Source organism: Lycium ferocissimum, chromosome 1, assembly GCF_029784015.1.
Source record: "Lycium ferocissimum isolate CSIRO_LF1 chromosome 1, AGI_CSIRO_Lferr_CH_V1, whole genome shotgun sequence".
Lineage (NCBI taxonomy): Eukaryota > Viridiplantae > Streptophyta > Magnoliopsida > Solanales > Solanaceae > Lycium > Lycium ferocissimum.
In genome coordinates, this window is record NC_081342.1 from 8,159,536 (window position 1) to 8,182,911 (window position 23,376).

The 23,376-nt window shown below is 34.4% G+C and overlaps 3 protein-coding genes across 3 annotated transcripts; 2 read left to right on the forward strand and 1 right to left on the reverse strand.

Annotated features, from left to right (window-relative positions):
- The first annotated feature begins 4,036 nt into the window (after nt 1-4,036).
- Nucleotides 4,037-8,205, forward strand: LOC132045881 (probable voltage-gated potassium channel subunit beta). The gene is made up of 4 exons (XM_059436479.1): nt 4,037-4,696; nt 5,861-6,004; nt 7,159-7,323; nt 7,882-8,205. The coding sequence occupies exons 1-4, from the start codon at nt 4,133-4,135 to the stop codon at nt 7,996-7,998; spliced, it is 990 nt and encodes a 329-aa protein (XP_059292462.1). The 5' UTR covers nt 4,037-4,132; the 3' UTR covers nt 7,999-8,205.
- An 858-nt stretch (nt 8,206-9,063) lies between these two features.
- LOC132061656 (uncharacterized) lies at nt 9,064-9,831 on the reverse strand. Its single transcript, XM_059454424.1, has one exon. The coding sequence runs from the start codon at nt 9,829-9,831 to the stop codon at nt 9,064-9,066; it is 768 nt and encodes a 255-aa protein (XP_059310407.1).
- A 1,557-nt stretch (nt 9,832-11,388) lies between these two features.
- On the forward strand, nt 11,389-16,996 carry LOC132045805 (uncharacterized). Its single transcript, XM_059436407.1, has 9 exons — nt 11,389-11,729; nt 11,817-14,455; nt 14,542-14,628; nt 15,190-15,342; nt 15,547-15,710; nt 15,845-16,001; nt 16,114-16,236; nt 16,326-16,413; nt 16,578-16,996. Exons 2-9 carry the CDS (start codon nt 12,068-12,070, stop codon nt 16,757-16,759), a joined length of 3,342 nt encoding a protein of 1,113 aa, XP_059292390.1. The 5' UTR covers nt 11,389-11,729; nt 11,817-12,067; the 3' UTR covers nt 16,760-16,996.
- The last annotated feature ends 6,380 nt before the right edge of the window (nt 16,997-23,376 follow it).

The window sequence follows — 23,376 nt, forward strand, 5'->3', positions numbered from 1 at the left end:
AGAGAAGAAAAGAAGTTTCATGTAAAATTCATAATAGCAATGAGATATTTGAGTCATCAACTTAGTTCTTCAGAATTGTAAGATAAAATAAGTTATGGAATGAGACACCAAATTTATTATATTCATAGAATTGGTATCTAGATTTCAATGGTTGAGTGCGCATGATCACTCTTTGAAACTTTATTCCTTTATATAAAGAATCCTCTTGGTTGGTCGAAGCTAGTAGATGGCTAGACGACGGGGAAAGCCACTGGCTCATAGAAAGATTCTTGATGGTTCACACGTGTGAACTCATCATTCATCTCATTAGAAACATAACAGATTTGACACCCAGACAATCATTTATCTCATCAAAGACATAACGAATTTGATAGACACCCAGACTCGTATGAGATAGTGATCAAAATTTTGTGATCTTAGGAAACAAGGATTACTAAAACAAGTATATCCGCTGGTTTATGAAAATGCTTGATATGGAAATATAAATATTTTTTGAACAGCTTTACATTTCTTGTTCAATCCATGGCATAAAAGATCTCCTTAGATAGTTAATGAAAAAGTTGAAATACCCTCACTTCGTAAATGATATTGCTGAAATCCTCCTTTGTTTCACTGTTTCGTGAATGTTTTTGCTCTAGTACTTTCTAAACTTGGTTGCCTTGTCCATGTTAATTAGTTGAGATAATTTATTGTCAAAACACCAGTTATTTTTTGAAAAATGGAGCATCACACTAATAACCTTTGATGCTTTGCTACTAGTGGAATGAACAAGTATCCCACATCCTCTTTTAATATTAATCTTTGATTAGTTATATTAATTATGAGATCTACACTGCATGCCGAGCTCAATAGCTTGTAACCCAAACGGGGGCATCAAGTTGGTAGAATGTTGGGCCCTGCCAGATGGTAGGGCTTGATGGGCACTCTGGCCTGCCCTGTCCAAGCACAGAGTTGGATCATGCGGCCCAAACGTAAGAATGGGCTGCCTGGTTCCTAAAGTGGGGCGGACAGCGTGAGGCTGGCTTCACAGAGCAACGAACAGCTCCCGCTCTGTGTAGTGGAAGGATAGCAGGCCGGGTGCCTTTCAGGCCCAACAAAACCTGATGGACTGTTCCAATTAAACCACCATTTTTTTTGTTTTGTTATGTGGACTTGGAGCATATTTTTTAAATGTTGTTTTTGGTAAATTAGATTTTTTTTTAATTTTTTTTTGGTTATATGTGGTTCATGTATACAGCTTTATCCTATTCAACTATTTCTAATTTCTTTTGGCTTTTATTTATTTGTCTCATAATTAATTAGATGGGTAACTATAGAAGCATTTGTCATTTTTGGTGAAATTTAAGGTTAATTCTTTAACATCTATAGAAGAAAAAAAAAAAGTTGCTTTAACATCTTTAAGATTATACCAATATATCGTGGTCACTTGTACCATTTTAATAAAAGAAAAGTTTTTTTTCACCGTTCGTGAAATAAGTAAGAAATAATTTGATCATATGAAAATTCCCAGAGAAAAAAAAAAAAAAAAAACTTCTAGTCAGGGGCGGATCTAGGGTATCGGAGAATCCAGTAACTTTTCCACAGATTCTGTATTTATATTGAGAAATTTATTAAATATATAAAAAATATCTATTGGGGACCTAGTAAAATCGTGGTGTCTTGGTCCAGCTGTCGTGATGGAACCCGCTTAGCTTAGCTAGCCTTTTGGATGGGGATTCAATTCCCCTCGGGCACATATAAAGAAGTTATCTTTTTTAATTTGAGACAATTAAGAACACATAAACTGGTTAGTTCAGAATGAACATATAAAAATTCCGTCAGCTAGGTACGTACTACGTACAATGATATTTGCTTTAAAGTGACCATAATATAATGTGGTGGCAACTTATCAATTAATTTCCACATGTCACTTTTCGTCGAAAATATTCGAGCATGCATAATGATCCGCTGAATCAAATATAGGGTCCTACTCTAAACTATTTTGTATTCCACAGAACAATTTTGTTGTAAGAGTAGTATTTTCAACAAAATAATGTGGAAAAGGGTATGTGGGAAACGAAAGATAACGCCATATTGGAAATGTTGCTGATTTTTTCAATTGTATTTCACAGCTTTGTCAATTTGCTTAGTCATCATTCACAAAATTAGAATCAAATCATTTTTTTCAAGGTAGAAAACTATTTGTGGAAAAGGTATTTATTGGAAACAAAAGATAACGCCATACCCATAAGGTCTCCGATAAATTGATAAATTAATAATGATATATATTATAACAAACAGTAAACAATAAGAGTAAATTTGGACATTTTTCCTTGATTCTAATAAGCCTATGCAAAACGCCACTTTCTTTGTATTTTTTGGTGCACGCATAAGAGCCTGTATCATCAGTACCATCATGGCTCACGCATCATATAATTTAGTTGATCACGTCGTAGATTAATTGATACAGCTTATTTGACCAACTTTTGGGAAGCTAAACATATTTATTTTTCTTAAAAAGTGTTTATAAAAGGGAGTTGACTGTTTGGTCAAACAGTTAAGAGAAAAAGTAAGTCTTTTTTAGTCTTATAAATTATTTCGAGGAAGTTGAAAAAGTAGCTTTTCTTAGGAAGTACTTTTGAAATCTTGATCAACCACAAATTATTCTAATATTGGCAAAAGTATTTTTCAAATCGTCTAACCAAACACAAATTGCTACGCGGTCTTCAAAAGTACTTTTTAAGAAAACACTTCCAACAACAAACACTTTTCCAAAATAATTAAGCACTCTGGAAGCCCGGTCAAACATGCTCTAAGACTTCAATGAATAAGACGTGTCATGAATGAAAAAACCCTTCAAATTTATAGATGTTAAAACTTACCCCCACTAGGTGTTTACACTAGACGAATATATGCATGACATATGTTTATACATAAAAATCTATCACTTAATCATAGTTAATTAGTCATATATATTTTCACAATATTAAATCACTTCACTATCGTAAGTTAAATTTGGTATAAATAAATACAGTTATATATTTATGTCAAATTCCAACATAACATAAAATAAGTTCCAACATAATTTAAGAAATATAATTCAAAATAAAGTGAAAACATATATTATAAGTCTATAACCTCATTCAACAACGAAATTCTACTTGAATAATATCATTCGTTATGTGTCAAGTTTGTTAATGACTCTTTCTTTTTAATATTAGGAAGTGTATTTGAAACTAAAATAATAACGTATTTACATTAAATGAAGAAAATAAGAAAAAAAACTAAATAAATATGAGTAATTACATGGAATCACAAGAAGTAAAGGTTGAAAACGAGAAGAAAGAAAATGAAAGATAAATAATATAAATAATATTTTAAAAAATAAAAATAATTTAAATGTGCAAATTAAAAAATAAAAAGTAATAGAAATAAAAAATAAATTCAAAGAAAAGAAATTAAAATAAAAAGAAAAAAAATCTAAAAGTGACTCTGTAATTACAGGGTGTAATTACACCCAATTCTCAACCCCCATTGAGAATTAAAGTTGAGAATTGGTTGTAATTACCTCCTGCCAATTACATGCTGACAATGTAATTATTTGACTTGACAAATATGTCAAAACTATGTAATTACACCCAATTACACTTAATTCCAATTACATGAGTGACTTTCCAAACTAACTTTATAGCAATAAAAATAAATTGAAATAAAAAAGAAAAAAAATTAAAAAGTAATTCTATAATTACAGGGTGTAATTACACCCAATTCTCAACACTTAATTAATGTTTTTAATTAACTTTCTTAAATGGTGTGTGCACCTCCAAAAATTACATACTCGCTCTGTTTCAATTTGTTTGAACCTATTTTCTTTTTAATCCGTGCCAAAATGAATGACCTCTTTCCTAATTTGGAAACAAATTCACTTTATGAATGATTTACAACACACAAATTTTGAGGCTTAGTTTGAACCACAAGTTTCAAAAGTCTTCCCTCTTTCTTAAATGTCGTGGCCAGTCAAATGGGTTCATATAAATTGAAACGGAGCAAGTATTTCGAAATGGAGGGAGCACTAATCTTGCATTACATTTCTTGCTAGGCTACTACTGTTCTCTCCTCTCTGTGATTCTTGATTGCCTCACAAACAACGCAAATGGAGTACAAGAATCTTGGTCGATCTGGCCTAAAAGTATCACAACTTTCATACGGTTCATGGGTAACATTTGGTAACCGAATAGATGTAAAAGAAGCAAAATCACTCATACAATACTGTCGTTATTATGGTGTCAACTTTTTCGACAATGCAGAGGTTTATGCTAATGGTAGAGCTGAAGAAATCATGGGACAAGTTATATCTGAACTTGGTTGGAAACGTTCAGACATAGTTGTTTCTACAAAGATTTTCTGGGGTGGTTATGGTCCTAATGATAAAGGTCTATCAAGAAAACATATTATTGAAGGTACAAAAGGTTCTTTAAAAAGACTTGAAATGGATTATGTGGATTTGATATATTGTCATAGGCCTGATGTTTGTACACCTATTGAAGAGACTGTGAGAGCTATGAATTATGTTATTGATAATGGATGGGCTTTTTATTGGGGTACTAGTGAATGGTCTGCTCAACAGATTAGTGAAGCTTGGTCTGTTGCTCAAAGATTGGATCTTGTTGGACCTATTGTTGAACAGCCTGAATACAATTTGTTTTCCAGGCACAAGGTACTATTATTATTATTATCATTGTGCTTTATCTTGTTTTTTTTTTCCTTTTGTTGGTTTTGGCTTCTTTACTAAAATCTTCTTGCTGTTTTGATTGTTTCTGCTTTGTATTCTGTGTAATTCTATCTTTATCACATTGCTTATGGTTAGGGGTGTTAAAAATTAGCTCATCAAAACATGTTCCGCCCAACCCGTTTAAGTTTGGACAGGTTAATTTATTAGCTTATCCCATTTTAGCCCAACCCATTTAAAAATCAGGGTGATATGTAGCTTATATGTAGCCCAATTGACCATAGGAACCTTATTAAAATATTTTCAATTTTTTTTAATTTGATATGTTATATTTAACCATAATAAAGAAAAGTAATAGTTTTATTAGGTACTTAAAGAACAAACAAAGAAATTATACATTTTAAGAATTGGTCGGGTTGGATTATGATCCTCTTTTTAGCCCATTTCAGCCCAAGTAACTATTGAGTGGGTCATATTATCTTAGTCCATTTTAACCCATCCAAATCCAGCCCAACCGCCCATTTGACACCCCTACTTTTGGTTCTTGCTAGAGTCTAGATTAGGGAAAGAGACAAAAAGAATTCTAGTTTGTTGGTGGTTTTGTGAAATTGCAGAAAATATTTAGTATTCATTTGCAGTGGTGGACAGTCATGGGTGGTCATCTGCCTATAATTTCTTGATTGCATCATTTGCAGTTAGAGTATTGAGTTGCTATTAATCACATAAGAGGGTGCTTGGTCAACCTATTTGTATGTTAATACTAGTTTCTTGATTGCATCAACGTTTTAACTGTATTATTAGAATCCATGCTAAGGAAAGAGTAACAATATATTGAAGCAAGAAGCAAATTTGTGTAGGTTCCTCTTTATATGCCTGATATCAGATATTCCATGGTAAAAGAGGGATGAAGGAGCATTGTATGACATTTTTCTGTTTAAACGACCCTCTAATACAATATGAATACATGGCCTTTTGCTTTGTTATGGACACCATTAATTAGGTGTAAGGTGGAGTAGAACTGCAATATTTTCTCATTTCCCATGAAGGAGATGAACAAAGGTCACAATATCCTATAACAAATTTCTAAGAAGTTAGCTCTTTTCATGTCTGCAGTTTATCATTGTATTCATTTTTTAATAATCTGAACTGCAGGTTGAATCTGAATATATCCCTCTGTACAGTAAATATGGCCTTGGTCTCACCACATGGAGCCCTCTTGCTTCAGGAGTCCTCACTGGAAAATATACTGCTAAGAACATTCCACCTGATAGTCGTTTTGCACTGGAAAATTACAAGGTATAGATTAACTTTGCTTATCATTCCACAAGAAGAATTGTACCCCATTTCTGGTTCCCATTTCGCCTTTTTCGTTCTTTACCTTGTAGACTTGATCTGCTAATATTTGAGTAGGTTTAAGACTTTTGCTTTTTCTTTTTGCACAGGGGTTGTCTGACTTGTACCTACAAAGCACTTTCTTAGTGCTTTGCTGTTTATATCAATAATATACCTACTTACTCCCAGACACACAATCGAGATTTTTCCTGTTATCTTCAGTAATTGGTTACACGTATTCTCTTTGCACCAGAGCTGTCTACTAGTTACAGCAGTCAGTGGGATACTGGGATTTTATAGGGGTTCAATTGGTGGTAATTGAGGGGCTGATGCATTCCATTTAAAGATTTCAAGTAGCATTTTAGCTGAGATGTTTCACTTAACAGAAATAGAAGTCTTATAACTTTTTAAGAGAGAAAACACCCATGGTGGAGAGGGAGGAGGGGGGGGGGGGTTGCTTCCGTCAAAGCATACTTGTCAGACCCAGCTGAGGCCGTCATAGGACACTACCTATTAGAAATTTGGTTTTAGCTTCTAGACAGCTGATAAGCACCCTCATGCCAATCTGAACAATTTCTTGAGCAATGACTTTGGCGTACAATGTTTAGCATAAACTCTCCGTACGGAAGTTGAATTGGAAAAAGAAAAAAGAGAGGAAGTCGGAAGAACATATTGGCTAATCAACTTATTATTAAGACCAATAGGATAGTAAAAGAAAAAGAAAGGAGTGCTTGTGCACTAAGTTGACCAAGTTTATCATGGAAGCATTGGCCAATTTTGTGTCCTCAATTTCATAAATTAAGGTTCTATTACAAAACTGTTGTTTTTTTCTCATATTACCCAACCAAATCTGGATGTATCCAAGAGTATCCCTTACCTTGGCCTTTTAGATAGTTCCATATATTAAGTTCATTGAATGCTACTGGTCTTATCCTAGCTTGGCACATTTAAAAGAACATAGGTTTTATAAGTGCAATTTTCCATAAGTAAGCATATGGGGATATGGATGTGTGTATAAATTATTTTGTAATGCATGCACTTCTATTTATCTTTTGTTGTCAATTCTCTATCTCCGTTTTATGTTCAAGCAAACTTAGTTGTAATTATATTCCTTGCAGAGTCTTGCAAGCAGATTATTGGTGGATGATGTTTTGAGGAAAGTGAATGGATTGAAACCAATTGCAGAGGAACTAGGTGTTCCTCTATCTCAACTTGCAATCGCCTGGTGTGCGTCAAATCCTAATGTCTCATCTGTTATTACTGGTGCCACTAAAGAGTCTCAGGTCAATTTAAATTATGCCAATGCATTTCATGAGCTTAACCTTTTCTATTTGAATTTCTTTCTTCAATCCTAGTTGCCACTGATTTCTGCGCAAGAAGGATTATCACACTTCCTCTTTTAGTATTTGATTGAGTCGGAAATTTCTTGAGTTTATACCTACATGATTTCCGAGCATGTCTCACAGTATTTTTCCGACTGGGCAAATTTATGCTTTACATTTCTTAAAAAAGCTGCAGATTTAGTCATTAAAACTTACCACCGGCTCTACTTTTTTGCCTTAAGTTGAAGACTAAACAGATACTTCAACATTGATTAACTAGATTCTGCTCTTCAGCTACTAGGACCATGTATTCGAAAAAGAGGTCCAAGTCATGTAACTTGCGCATGTTATAGTGTAGAAAATGAGAAGCTATGTGGTCGTTAAGCTTTGATGACTAACATTTTCATCGATCTTTTTAACTGCAAGCCCCTCTTCTGTGTCTTTTATTGTGCTGTCATCTTTCACTTGATTACTGTCAACTTATCCTAGTTAATTGTTTACCTGTTATAATTGCTACAGATTCTAGATAACATGAAAGCTATCGATGTTATTCCATTGCTAACACCCGATGTGATGGCGAAGATTGAGGCTGTTGTTCAAACCAAACCGAAGCATAATCCAGATTCATATAGGTAGACATGATGTGAAAATCAGGCCCTTGGTCTCGTGATGAACTTTTCCTCTCCGTGTATTTGCAACCTCTGGCTATGACAAATATTATGAGGCCAAGATTTTTTAGCTTTTGCATCAAGATGTGACATTGGCTTTCAACTGAACGTTGTCTTGGGCCAACACATTAATAGTCTTTTGTTGAATATTTCTTTTTTGTGTGTATGTGGTTAATTTGCTTCTGAAAATCTTGGCCTGACTTGAAATTCTGTGTCATCATATGTTTCAATTATACTTAAAAAATACTCCTTCCGGTCCAAAATAATTGAGGTTTTAAGGTTAATTAGACACATGGATTACAGAATTCACCAACTCCTAAAAGAATAAGAGGGGATTTGACTAAAATGCCCTTAGATTTTCTTTTCTTTTTAGGTTGAATTAATTATTATGGGGATATGAGAATGTGTCTGAGGGCAAATTTGGGAACAAGAACTAAATACTTTCTTGGTTTTGTGAAACATCAATTTATTTGGACCAACTTTTAGAGGCTAAAAACTCAATTATTTTGGACGGGAGAGAGTAAAATTCTGAGAGATAATTTTTGAAACCAATATTGACTAAGATTTTTGGGCAGATTCATGCCAATGCAGTAGACTCTTAATTCCAATGTAATTATAACATATAAAGATCTTTACATCAAATAGAAAAGTTTGTAGTAATAGGGTAACATGAATAATGAATTTATACAATAATATATCAATGTAAATGAAGAGCATCAATGAGTGAGCTTGGAATTCTCAAATTATTCAAATCAACCATTGTTCATATCCATTGAAGCAATAAAGAAAAAAGAAATACATATCCGACAACTATTTGTGAGACCATACAAACTGGTGCTTCTTAATTTCTTTCCTTTCATATATATTTTGGAAAAGAAGCTTTTTGAAATGCTTTCTTTAAGCTGAGGATCTATCAGAAACAACCTCTTTACCTGATGTAGGGATAAGGCCTGCGTACAGACTACTCCCGGACCCTACTTGTAGGATTATACTGAGTATGTTGTTGTTGTTGTTGTAAGAAGACGAAAGCTAGCTATTTGGTTGGCATTTGATAGCGGCAAATGGGGCAACAATGACCATTCTCTAACCATTTTGTAATGCAATCTCCATGAAAGATGTGTGAGCAAGGCATGCACAACAATTCTCTCTGCTTCTTTCCAAGATCTTCTAAACAAATCACACAGTCCTCATTCATCATAATACTTCCATCAACTTCCATTCTCTTTAGCAACTGCATTGATGACTTGCTTGCTGGTATCATCCTATTGTTTGACGACTCTTCAAACAAAATTCTCTCATCAAGATGATGGTGAACGGTCACAGTTACACCAACGAACACCTTCAACTTCTGACGACCCTTGTTAGACTCATGATCAGCAAATTCCCTCAATGTACTAATCATATCATGGATGACAACGTAACGATAATTACGATCAGACTCCTCACCCCATTCGTCGTCGAGTAGATGTGCTAGCATGAAAGAGTAGAACATACCATATGACATGTATTCTGAAGGGTCAAGATTGAGAGTACGTGATTTGATATGAGTTTGTTGTCCTTGAAATTGTAAACTCTCATGATGTGAAGGTCTATACCAATATGTGTCATGAGTATGAAGGTGAAAGTAAATGGCTAAAGTGGGTAAATTAGTAATATGAGTATTATTATTATGGTTGTTGATGCTTAAGTTTTGAAATTGAACGGCTAAAGGATTAATAATATCATTATTGTTTCTTGATTGTCGAATAACGACTCTTGCAACTGAGGAGGGATGATCATTGTATGTGAAAATAGCCTCCATATTCATCAAAAGTGTTTGAGATGGGAATGAAACCTAGGAGGAATGAATGGATGTATTTATAGTGAGAAAAAGGAACAAAATTTGTGACTTACATAAATAGGCAAATCAATCCTAGTCCTGCTCAACGTAGGAAAAACTGAATTTGAGTTGCTTAACTGGTCCCTAAGAAGAAAATATGCCCAAACTAAAAATATGTAAGAAAAAGACAGACGGATTATCACAGATTAGTTTATTATTAGTTGCTGAGAAATTAATTCATCGAATATCTGTTCTTTGATTAGCAGAGTATTAGTCCAGGAGATACACTGCCTAAGGAGCTGCAACAAGAAATTAAATAGCTGGACATCTTAGATTGTTGAATTTTTTTATTCTTAATTGTATTTTGTATTTTATGTAATGTAGGGAAAGGAGGTTATATATGACAGAACGTTAGTCTAGCCAACTCTCAGTTTTTTTTTGTTTTTATTTTTTATTTTTTTTAAATAAAAATATAATTGTATATATTTTCCTTGGTAGATAAAATATTTTAAAGGGATCATAGCATTTTTAGTCCCTCAATTATGGGTAAATTTCAATTTTTCATTATTCTGATACGTGACTCAACACATTTAACCTTCAATTAGTTAAAATGTGCGGTAAATATGTTATATTTAGACTATTTTAAAAGTACATTACTCTCAAATATGGAGTAATAATTCAAGTTTAACATAACACATAGGTAACCAAATGGCGAAACAATCAATCATTAAGGAGATCTGTGTTTTTGCACAAACAAAGAGATCAAAAGTGCATATTTCAAGTAATTGAAGGATAAATACGCTTAGTCATATATCACAAGAGTGAAAATAAGAATTTATTAATAACTGAGGAACCAAAAGCACTATCAACCTCATTTTAAAAACAAAAAAGAATTTTTTTTTTAGCATATTATATAATACATCTTTAATTTAAAAACACAAAATTTAATCATATCTTTTTATATTCTCAATTCTGAGTCTGATAAAACTAAACAAATAAAATGAAATTGTAGTGTGTCTAAATTTAGGATGGCGGCTATGTGGGGGTGGAGGGGGGTGGGTGATATTTCATAATATAGTTAGGTCCTAAGTTGATGGCGCGTAATTGCAAGGAGTGGTGCTCTCCCACTTCTCTCCTCTTTTGATATTCCGAAAGTTGTGCATTTTACAACATCCCCCTTCATCATCATCAATCTTTACCTCACATATCCAAAAAAAAAAAAAAAAAAAAAAAAACATTTTCATGTTCCATTTTTATGTCTTTTGGAACCCCTTTTTCCAAAAAAATAGCAATCTTCAAGAGCCTCAAAACCAGGTTCAATTTCAAGAACCAAACAAAAAAAGGTACTTTTTGGCTAAAGAACAAATGATCTTTACCTTTTTCCCATTTCAAAAAGTTTGTTATTTTTTTCAAAATGTTCATATTGCATTATATGTTTGTGGGGTTTGAAAAAGATTGTGTCTTTACCAATTGTTAGTTGACTTTTTGTCTTAATGTTTATTGAAACTGTTGAATTTTATTGGTGGTGTGTAAGAAATTCTTTGTGATTGTGAACTTGTCCCTTCTTGTGTGATAATTGATAAAACATTGTGGGTAATTGTATTTTAGGTATGTATAGTTGCTGAGGACTCACATTGTGCTGTGAATATGAAAAATATTTTGTGGGTAATTGTGTTTTAGGTATGTGTAGCTGCTGGTTAGAAAGGAGGAGTTTATTACATTGTGTTGTGAATATGAAAAATATTTTTAATGAATCTAGTTGACCAAATTTTTGGTGAATAACCTTTTGTTTCTGGTTGTTCAGTTGGTTCGCGTCAAGGGGCTGATTCAGAGAGTAACACGCAGGTTCACAGGAACCTAGTAGCTTTTGTCCAAACCATGTATATGTATTAAATATCCACTAAATATCTATAAATATTTGATTGTGAACTCAGTTATTATTGTATATTAACATGAGGTCGTTGTAGGAACCCATAAACTTCAAGTCCGGGATCTGCCTCTGGTTCTTGTGTGACGTTTGAGTTGTTGGAAGCAGAGAGGCAAATTCCACAATACCCTTTTGGGTTTGAGTTTGAACATAGACTAATTTATTTGGGGTCGCGAGCTCGTAGCAGAAGTTTCGAGAAGCTCTTGTATAGTTGGTTATGAATTTGGTTAAACGTTCGAGAAGTAAGGGTCAAAGGATAAGGAGAGGATATTGTACAGCTAAGTTTAGACCATGACTAGTGAGTCCTGTGGAATTTCAGGCCAAAACGTTGGCAATGTTGTTCCGCATGCTGAAAATCATGATGACAGGCATAGACATAATGTATCCATGCAGACAGGCGAAGAATTTTCAGAAGAGTTTCTTAGAAAAAGTTTGACACCAAGAAAAGCAAACATAGTAAGAGATACAGAACAAAATCAACCAGTTAGAGGCGTTTCGAATCTATCTCAAAATTGTCATGTTGTATCTAAGGAGCTTCATGACCTCCTGGGGATAAAGAGAAGCGATTCTGACTGCACTACACAATTTTCTGATTGTTCTCCTAGGATAGCATATGCACCGGAAGGTGTTGAAAGGGAATATAATGTGAGTGGACAACAACCATCAAGATTCTCGGCTGAGAGGAATAGAGATATAGTAGCTCCCTGCTCAACCAGTCGAAACATTCATGTATTGGAGTCCCCTCATGCACATCAGATCCATAACCCCGAGGCAGGAGTTTCTGAGAGTTGTGGCAATGGAAAGATGAGATTACTCTGCAGCTATGGGGGTAGAATCTTACCAAGGCCGAATGATGGGAAGCTTAGATATGTGGGTGGGGAGACGAGAATTATATCAATTAGGAAGAACCTAACTTTCAATGAGCTCATCAAAAAGACAACAGCAATTTGTAATCAACCTCATACAATTAAGTATCAGCTTCCTGAAGAAGATCTTGATGCACTTGTATCTGTGTCATCCGACGAGGATCTTCAGCACATGATTGAGGAATATCACGACTTGGGAAAAAGTTCTCAAAGGCTACGGTTATTTCTTGTGCCTTCTGCTGATTCTTTTGAGGGCCCTTGTTCCTTTGAAGGAATGCCATTACAGCAAAGTGAAGCTGATTATCAGTATGTTGTTGCAGTAAACGGAATGCTTGAGCCAGGTCATCGTAGAAGCACTAGCAGGGAGATATTTGCAAACCAAGCAAGTCAATTTGGAAATGCTTTGGACTTTAGTAGTCCTATTGGCCAAAGAGATTCCCCAACTTATCTCCCGTTTGAGAACTGTAATGGAGGTAATTCAATGAATGTGAAGTTTCTGCTCCGAAATCCCAGTTCTTCTTATGTTCAGGTCCCCTCTACTTCATATGTTCAATCGTCTCCTTTATCCCCAGCGACATTTCAGATCAAAGATCCTAACTGTTCCCATGTCCTTTTATATGATAATGTTGATGCCGGTAGTCCATATGCAGTAGATGAACCACTATATGAAACTTCCTATCATGTTGATACCACAGGCTACTATTATAATTGTCCCATTGAAACCACTCCAAGAACAAATTACCCTAGTAAACAGTCTGTGTCTTCTACACAGTTTGGTCAAACAGAGTTGGATTCTAAGAAGCTAATGTCAAACAAAAGGGCAATGACATCTGGTTTCGGCATGCATCAAGATGCCCCTGAATCACGATTGGGAGAGAGGCCCAATTTATCAAGAGAAGAATCAATAAGCTCATCCCCTTCAGATTTTCTACCAGAAAAATCTCCATCACTTGCAATGTCTAGTTCATCACAAGAATGGTCAACGAAAGAGCATGAGGTGAGAGGTGAAAATCGCCTAATTGTCAGGAAGGAGAATCAGACAAATATAGAAGACAGAGAACGCAACCGAGAGTATGCTGAATGGGGTCAAAGCAGCAATATACCAACTGCTAATGCTGTGGAACACGAGTTGAAATTGCCAAAAATTCTATGCTACTCGGAGTCGGAACTTAGTGTCTACACATCATCATCAGATCCCAAAATCCAAGTGGAAAGACACACTTCTTCACCACCTTTCTCTCAAAAGAATTCAATAGTCATTTCCAAACAGCACCACATGGATGACGATATAATTCAAATAACAGCACCTCATACTCAACCCTGTGGAGGCACAAAAACTGCTATACCATCTAATATTTCTCATGAATATTCAACAAATATTACTGAAGGGAGATATGTTGAGCTGCAGCCTTCCATAATAAAGGATAATAATGACCTCCAAATAAATTCTGTGCCATTTTCATCTGAGGAGTCTAGTTTTTATTTGGATTGGAAAAATCCAAATTCAGCTACAGATGTGGCTTACACTCGTGAGGTCTCTTCCCATCAGACACTTGTGGATGGTCCTCATAAGTCTGTGGAAAGGGGAAATGCTGATAGAATTGCTTTCCATTTGCAGCCGTCAGATGATTCCTATGACAGCAAATTACAAGAAATTGCTGTTATTGTGGAAGATGTAACTGATAGTGTGCCTCCTGATATACCTTTATCTTTGACAGTAGTCCCACATGTGCAAGACGAACCTAGTGCTGGGCTTCCATCTGCTGAAGAAGAAACCGACGTCGAGAATGTTCTTGAAGAATCTGATTATGAGGTATTAATAAAATATCTTTCTTGAGTCATTGACATCAGTTCTCATTTGGTTTTTGAAATAAACTTGACCAGTTTATGAATCTGTAGGATGGAAAAAATGATTCTAATGGAAAGGAAGAATCTGTCTCTGATTCTGCGATCATTGAAAAGGAGGCTGGGATCTATGGCTTGCAGGTCCAGAGCTAATTCCATTAAACAATGAAACCTAATATTTGTTTCTGATATATAGTGAATGCTACTTTTCCTATCCCTTGCCCAATACAGATGCTTCCAGAGCCACAAAGTCTGATATCTTCTGTTCTTTATGCATTCGATCTCTCAAGTTTAGTACTTTACCTACTATATGATAGTGAATGAAGCACCAGATACCACATATAAATAGTACACGATAAGTCTGCAGAAACATTCGTGTTTTTCACTTTCATTTCAGATACTATAAACAAGAAAGCACGAGTAGGCAATACAATGCAGAGGGGACTGATCGTTTCAAGAATTCTGAAAGTGTCTTTCCTTTTATACACAGTTAAAATATGCACTTAATTTTCAAAAACTTCTGTTTCATTTTAATGTTTAAGCTTTTTGTGGTCATAAACTGCAATAGGTAGTTATGTGTATAACTCAATTAATGGAAAAGTTGAACTTTTTATGTACTTTTTTCCTCTTTTTAAAATTTTACATCACTTACAAAGAGGATTCTCTCAATTTGAACTAAAATCTGTGAGTTACTACTCGCAGATTATAAGAAACAGTGATCTTGAAGAGCTACAAGAATTGGGATCTGGAACATATGGAACAGTATATTATGGAAAGTGGAGGGGCACAGATGTTGCTATCAAGAGAATAAAACAAAGTTGTTTTGCTGGGAGTTCGTCGGAGCAAGAACGACTGGTAGGCCCCGACTCAGATTCATAGAGTCAATTTGCATTTAGATATGGATGGAAAGATAAAATTCCTAAACATGATAAGACAATTTACTCATAAATAAATCAGCCATATTGACTAATTCTTTGTCGAGTTAATAATTCTAAAGAGAAAAGACAAATGTTTATCGTAATCCTCTATCGGTACATTTCTAACTACAGTGTTTTGCAGATCAAAGAATTCTGGAGAGAGGCTAAGATTCTCTCTAAACTGCACCATCCAAATATAGTGGCACTCTATGGGGTGGTTCCAGATGGACCTGGTGGAACGGTGGCTACAGTTACTGAATATATGGTTAATGGGTCATTAAGGCATGTCCTGGCTAGGAAGGATCGGTGAGTTTGCTGCTTCTCATATCCACTTATTTGTAGCTTCAATAATTTTTGCACATGACACTTGTCACATTCAAAGAATTTGATCGAAGAAACTAGTTGGTTTTTTTCAGAATATAACCCATGGAATTACTCAGTTCTTGTAGAGCGCTTGATCGGCGAAAAAAACTTATGCTTGCATTAGATGCTGCTTTTGGCATGGAGTACCTGCATCTGAAAAATATTGTTCATTTCGATTTGAAATGTGAAAATTTGCTAGTCAACTTGGGAGATCCACACCGCCCTGTGTGCAAGGTAGTCAAATGTGTGTATGTTTTGATTATAAAATACCAAGCTCCTCTCAAGTGTTACTTTATCTGGTATATAGTCAGTAGCCAGCAAATTTTAATTTTACGCTAATTTTCAGGTTGGTGATTTTGGATTATCTCGGATTAAGAGAAATACCCTTGTTTCGGGTGGTGTTAGAGGAACACTTCCATGGATGGCGCCGGAGCTATTGAATGGAAACAGCAGTCGGGTTTCTGAAAAGGTAAGATCTCTCTGTTAATATGCTTAACTTCAAACTGGAAGAACATTTGTATTCCAGATATGAAGTAATGTCATTAATCCGTTTGGCAGGTTGATGTGTTTTCGTTTGGCATCACAATGTGGGAGATCTTGACAGGAGAGGAGCCTTATGCAAACCTGCATTGTGGTGCTATTATTGGTAAGCTTCTGGAATACCGTATAGCATTTCAAGTTAACTGGAACTTCATTAAGGGTGTGTTTGGTATAAAGGGAAATAATACATTTTTCCTTCTGCTGCAAGACAATTTGAGACTTACTGGGCAAGTTTGAAGATTGAACTAATTTTATTAATTGTGAATGAAGGTGGCATTGTAAATAACACACTGAGACCTCCCGTACCACAACGTTGTGATCCTGAGTGGGGAAAACTGATGGAAGAGTGCTGGTCACCTGATCCAGAAGCAAGACCGTCATTTACGGAGATAACAAACAGACTGCGCGCCATGTCACAAGCCCTCCAGCCAAAGACTCGAGTAAGGACATAAAAATTGTACAGCTCGTGCCTGTAAAGAATAGTTTAAAAGGAAAAAGAAAAGAATAGTTTTTTACTTTCTGTTAAAACATTCAGCTTCCTGTGTGTAAATGATGAAGAGCACATCATTTTGAACATTGGATGCATAATTGGTATACGAGATTACGTCTCCAAATTACTTCACTTGTCCCTCTTTGTTGTTGTTATTGTGTTTGACTTGACATGAAATTGTGCAAACTGCCCAAAGTTTTACTCCTCCATTAGTTCTTTTCAAGTCACTGGTTATGACATTGTGTGACCAATTTATGGCTTTGTTTCTATCAACATTTTATTGGTTTCTGATATTTGTGGTAAATCATAATTTTCCATGTACTGTCAGACCTCTCTATAATAGCCATCCTCTTTAACAACATTTACTATAACAGCCCAGATTTCTTTGGAACCGATTTTTCATGTTATGTTATATTATATGTTCTCTATAACCACATTTTGCTATATATAGTAGCCAAAAATATCCGAACAAATGATGTCATTATAGAGAGGTTTGACTGTGTTCCCACCTAAATTACTTTTCTCTGGACATTTTGGGGATGAGGATGAGGTAAGAGAGGCGATAGTGGATATCTATGAACACTCGTATGACGAGGGGCTCAGTTGGAAGCTGAAAATGGGAGGGATAGTGTTCGATCAAATAGGAGAAGATAAGAGAGTGTGTTTGGAGAGAGCAATCAGAGAAGATGGGGTGAGGAAGGCAAGGCCCCGGACCAGATGGATTCACCTTGGTTTTCTTCCGACAGCGAAAGAAACCTCAAGGTGTCCATCACTGTCTTCACACCGAAAAAGGAGCGAACAACGAACATTGAGGACTATATGCCTATAAGTCTACTAGGAAGCATCTAAAAGATAATCTCCAAGCTGCTTGCAGGTGGACTAAAGAAGGCGCTAAACAAGATACTTGCTATCTCTTAAGAATGTGTTCGTGGAAGAAAGACAAATCCTAGACGCGGTTTTGGTGACAAACGAAGTGGTCGACTCAAGAAGGAATCAGGGATATAATGCATTTGGTTAATTATGTAAGCTTCCAAGATTTATTGAACCTCAAAAATTTGCTCAGTGCAGTCATTGACTACAAATTACTACAACACGTGAATCAATTTAGTTGTACATGTTCAATAATTCAATTGTTAAACAAACTAAGGCTTCATCTACTAATGAAGGAAATCGAAATTAACTCAAAAAAAAAATGGTTTAATACATAATAGCCCCTTACCTTGTCAAGTAAACTCATTTAGACACTCAGAGGTAGTTAAGTTAACCACATAAAATATGTCATCTCTTTTAATTATACACCTCAACCTCAATTGGAACATGCTTGAGACATTTTACAGCTTATTGAGGCAAATTCATATAATTAAAGGAAGTGACATATTTTAAGTGGTTAACTTAACCATGTAATTAGCACTTGAGAACACGTGCAAAAGTTTTTCCAAAATTTGAATCGAAACTGCCTAATAGGAACATTTTTGTCATATATTCAGGTACTCAATCGGAATAAGTCGTAGTTCAAGTATCTAAATGAAATTTACTAACAAGTTTAAGAGTTGTCAATGTATTCAGCCAAAAAAAAACTTAATCAATCGTTCAAAAGTTTATAGATAGTCTCTCTAAATTATCTATAGCACTTTGAACGATAGGATTGATGAAAGTGTTTGAGAGATATATAGACTATATCCAAAAGTTGGAATTATTTTGGTCACGTTAGTATGTTTACTTTAAGTTCAATATGTGTGTTAGGAAGTTTTTAGGCTTGTTAGAAATGTATATGCTAGTCGAGAACATAAAGAACTCTAATATTATAGATTAACCACTAGAAAATTACGATATGTGAGATAGAAACTTGACTTAATTAGATCCACTCATTTAAACAATCCTAACTAAATCTAAGAAAAAATCGACGCCTTTTGTTTAGTATAATGAAGAAAATTTCATATAATATATATACTATTATACAAGCACGAAACTCCAACACAGATTTATGTGGATAACTTTTAGTCCTTCATAAGTGTATTAGAATGTTAAATAAAATTGTAATTACAATCAACCATTGAAAAACTTCATTATTTAACTTTTTTTATTTATACAAAATTATATCCCTAGAAAAATACCAACTTTTGTTAGGAAGTTACAATTAATTTTTAAAATTATTCGTTATTTCCTTATATTCATTATTTGACCTTTTTAATTATTAAAGGATTTCATTATTTTTTGGACTTTGACATCAGGAATACAAGAAATTTCCTTTCTAAGTTTTCAAATTCTTATTTCCCAAAAAATTAATACATTAAGAAAATTAGTCAGCAGCATAGCATTTTCAAGTCTTTTTTATATAAAGCTTTATAGTTTATTTTACAGGGACATAAGAATGCATTAAATCTCCTTTCAAAATTTTCAAGTCTTTATTTCAGTATATTTAGTTATGATTAATTTTAATTCTTCAGAAAAAAAATTCTTATAACCACTAGAAAATTACGATATGTGTCAAAAAATTCATTATTTCCTTGTATGAGCATGAAATTAGGAATGTAGTAAATCTCCTTTCCAATATTTTAGCTTGTAGTTAAATTTTTCAAGTTTTTGATAGTAGAACTTTGACTGATAGTTTAGAACTTTGAATTAAACTACTCAAAACTTTATATCTACCAATACGATTTGTGACAACAAGAACTAAGGTATTATATTAAAACAAATGGCTAATAATTTGTTAACTTGAAAGAAACTGTCCCAATATAAATAAAATAGAGGATACTACTTCTATGATAAAAGTCACCTAAAAATCAATTGCAATCACTTATCTTTTAACCGGTAGATGCCTCCAACATAGTTGTGCATAATTAGAACCTGATCCAGTTGCCTTCATAGCACTTGTAGATCCATCCAATAAAGTATAACCCTTTCTATGCCATGAATGACAACATTTATTTTCCGAGTAGTCTTATCACTGATAATTGTCATGATAAACCCAAGTTTAAAAACGGTAGCTGATCATACTAACAAGGATCTTTAATTATGTCACCGCCTTCCTTATTTTGAAGATCTCTCCAAATAAAATCTTTAAGGAAAACATCTCAACAAGTTCCGGACCCAAATCTTGTAGAGCTGTTTTTATCACAACAATTTCGTCGTCTACCCAAGCTAAGGCAAGCGATGACGCTGATGCCGACGACATAGTCTCGGAAGTTTTAAAATGTCGTTTGTTGCGGGATTCCAAAGGGTGATCAAATCACCCAATAGTCTCCTGGGAAAGCAAAGTATACCGAACAAAACCGTAACAAGACTCATGTCTTGAAAAGAAACCGGATTGATGACGTCCAAGTTTTCACGTGTGTCGAAGAACGCATAGTTATGTTCAAACGGACCTAAATGTTGAGATCGTAAAAGGATTGATAGTGACTATGAAGACGAACGGAACCGCCTCTCAATGAAGTACGGATCTTTGGATTGTATCGGCCCACTCGGTGCTCACGATCTTGAATCGCGTTAATGTTTTCACCGGTAGGTAAGAAAGCAGGTTTCCTATTAAATCCATGGGTATCTTGTTTGATGTTTGGAGAGATGAAATGGTTTTTCTTTTTCCAATAATGAATCAACTTGATGAAATGGTTATTTCTTTTTCTTTTTCCAGTACTAGGAGATTTTAGTTAAGAATGTTGAAGTATCAAGAATGGATGTTGGGAGGATGAAATGGTTCCTTTTCTTTTTTCTCAGTAGTGATTCAACGGAAAGTCTGATTAAGAATCTTGAAGTATCAAGAATGAATGTTTGGAGGATGAAATGGTTGAAATGGTTCCTTTTCTTTTGTTAATAGTGATTCAACGGAAAGTCTAGTTAAGAATCTTATAGTGATGTTTTGACACCCCTATGCTATAATTACACTTATATTTTTTTTGAGGTATATCTATAACTAAGTATATTAAAATATAAATTAAATTATAAATAATTAGTATTTATATATTTATTTTTATGAAATTTAATAAATAAAATAAATATTTTTGTTGAATATCTTTGTTCACAGTATAGGATTATAACAGAAAATAAACAGTTTTTGAAACATGTACCTATAACTTAAATAAAAAGATGAACACAAATTGCTTAATAAGACTATTAGTAATAACTTTCCTACACTTTAAATAGGTAAGATATTTGCATTTTTATTAATTATAATTCTTACTCCCTCCGTTTCAATTTATGTGAACCCATTTGACTGGGCACGACATTTAAGAAAGAGTGAAGACTTTTGAAACTTGTGGTTCAAAATAAGTCTTGAATATTTGTGTGGCTGTAAATTATTTCATAAAGTGAATTTGTTTTCAAATTAGGAAAGAGGTCATTCATTTTGATACGGACTAAAAGAAAATAGGTTCACATAAATTGAAACAGAGGGAGTATTATATAGGAATTTTTTAATTTTACTTTAGTTTATTAATTTGACACCTTTTCTTAGAATTGGACAAGCAGGCAAGTAAGAAACAGCGGAAGAAAAATAGGAAAAATCATAGTTTCACCCATATAGGCTCAAGAACCAGAAGGTCAAGTATCTATAGAAGATAAAGAATTCTCAAGTGATAAAAAACGAGAAAAAATAGAAAATCAAGTGTTAATAATACTAAAATGGATTCAAGGTTGAATAAATCTAATATATTTGGATTTGAAGACTAAAATATTTAGTATTTGGATATTAGTAAGATCAATATTAGGGAAAAGGGTCAAATATACCCCTCTACTTTAGTTTATTAGCTAACTTTGCCTCCGTTAGTCAAAGTAGTCACATATACCCCTCTATTAGCCAAAGTATACACATATACTATTGAGTGGATGGAAATCCCCAAATCAGTCAAAATTACCCATTTAACTAAAATTACCCATGCCCTATAAATTAGACCCGACCCGACCCAAGAAATAATTTCACCCCAATATCAGTATTATTTATACATCCTATTTAGTACTCACTATTTTTATACATAAACCATCACATTAACAATATCAGTATTATTTTTATACTTATACAGTTATATCCCCAATTCAATACAATACAAATTAATTTTAATGCAACAACCAAACATGAATACGAAATAATGAAAACAAAACAGTGTTTCAATCAAACTCCACCACAAAAAATGAATTTTATATAAACTAATAAAAAATAAAAAAATTATATAAACTAAAAATTTACTCCGAGGTGAGCTTTTCATGAGAAGTTTTGCTTGGGCCCCTTTCACGAGTCCGCGACTTAAGTAGCACAAAAAATAAAAAGTTGTACCAAACTAGTGTGAAAAAAAAAAAAATTCCATTAGTAGTATTCACGCACGAAATTCGTGCGTGAAAGGACAAGCGCAAAAATGCAGTTTGAGCCTTTCACGCATGAAATTCGTGCGTGAAAGGAGCTGAACCGTTTTTTTTTTTTTTTACCTTTTCCAAACACGTTTTTTTTTTTCCATACTTTGGGCAAAGATTAGTCATATTTCAAAATTCTAAAATATCAATATTTTATATAAAATTTAATATCTTTTTTTGCGTACAATAATGTCGGCTCATTACATCAAGTCCACCTAAACGTTTGGATCGTCGTTTTAGGGGTTCTAAAGTGCCAAGCAAGTTTTGAAACTTGTAATATTTATAGGGTTTTGATTTAAGTGTTTTAATAATAATTCATCCAATACGAGAGGTTTATACTAATTAAAAAATAATTCATTCCATTTAATTACAATACTAATTCAAAGCAATACAATAATAAATTACAATTACAATAACAATACAATCTTCAAGTTCTAGAGGCTCTATTACTTCGAGACGTGCTTGTACTACCACGGCCTTGTTGCCCACACGAACGCTTGTCATGGCCATATTGCTTACACATATAGAGCACTTGCGAGAGTAAGTTCTTTCACTAACATCCATTTGATTGGGTCTACGACTCCGTGAGTTAATGCCCAATTTTCTAATGTAATCTTGTTAGCAACCATCGAAAACGGCTCGTTTTTGGCCAATAAGCTTCATTACCAAGTGGGTGGAATTGGCCGGAATATGCTCTAAGGTAACTTTGGACCTTGTATTCCCCCGCCACATAATTTGTTACCGTTTTTCTCATTCTCTCGAAGCACTTGACAACATGAGAACACGGCATGTGTACGTTTGCCACTTACCACAAGTGCATATTCTTGTTGCCTCATAAACGGTATGCACGTTTCCACCCTTACCGTTATAATAACCCGTCCTAACTTCATACACATGTTGAATTGGGTCATACTCGGTCATTTGGTGACGGCGACATTTTTGTCTATAATGCTCCATAGTTTTGAAGGGCTTTGGCATCCATGTCCGCGGCTAATATCGCTCACGCTGCCTTGTCTAACAACAAATCGCTCCACCACTTGCTTGAAAGTCATTCTCACCATTGCGGTGACGGGTAGTCCTCGAGCAGATTTCAAGCAATCCATTGAAAGACTCGAGCATTTTGTTGTGAGCATGCCCCATCTTTTCCTCCATCAGACAAGCGTCCATTTTGAACATCGAGCTTCATCAACCAAACGTATGCGGGTTCACTCACCGACTCGATCGGATCCATTTTTGCTC

What these genes read in the sequence shown, in the direction of transcription:
- LOC132045881 (XM_059436479.1), top strand. Translation starts at nt 4,133, where the DNA reads ATGGAGTACAAGAATCTTGGTCGATCTGGCCTAAAAGTATCACAACTT. An exon ending in ATTTGTTTTCCAGGCACAAG is followed by an intron (nt 4,697 to 5,860) that starts GTACTATTATTA and finishes TCTGAACTGCAG; the next exon opens with GTTGAATCTGAATATATCCC. An exon ending in GTGCCACTAAAGAGTCTCAG is followed by an intron (nt 7,324 to 7,881) that starts GTCAATTTAAAT and finishes TAATTGCTACAG; the next exon opens with ATTCTAGATAACATGAAAGC.
- LOC132061656 (XM_059454424.1), bottom strand. Translation starts at nt 9,831, where the DNA reads ATGGAGGCTATTTTCACATACAATGATCATCCCTCCTCAGTTGCAAGA.
- LOC132045805 (XM_059436407.1), top strand. Translation starts at nt 12,068, where the DNA reads ATGACTAGTGAGTCCTGTGGAATTTCAGGCCAAAACGTTGGCAATGTT. An exon ending in CACACCGCCCTGTGTGCAAG is followed by an intron (nt 16,002 to 16,113) that starts GTAGTCAAATGT and finishes GCTAATTTTCAG; the next exon opens with GTTGGTGATTTTGGATTATC. An exon ending in GCATTGTGGTGCTATTATTG is followed by an intron (nt 16,414 to 16,577) that starts GTAAGCTTCTGG and finishes TTGTGAATGAAG; the next exon opens with GTGGCATTGTAAATAACACA.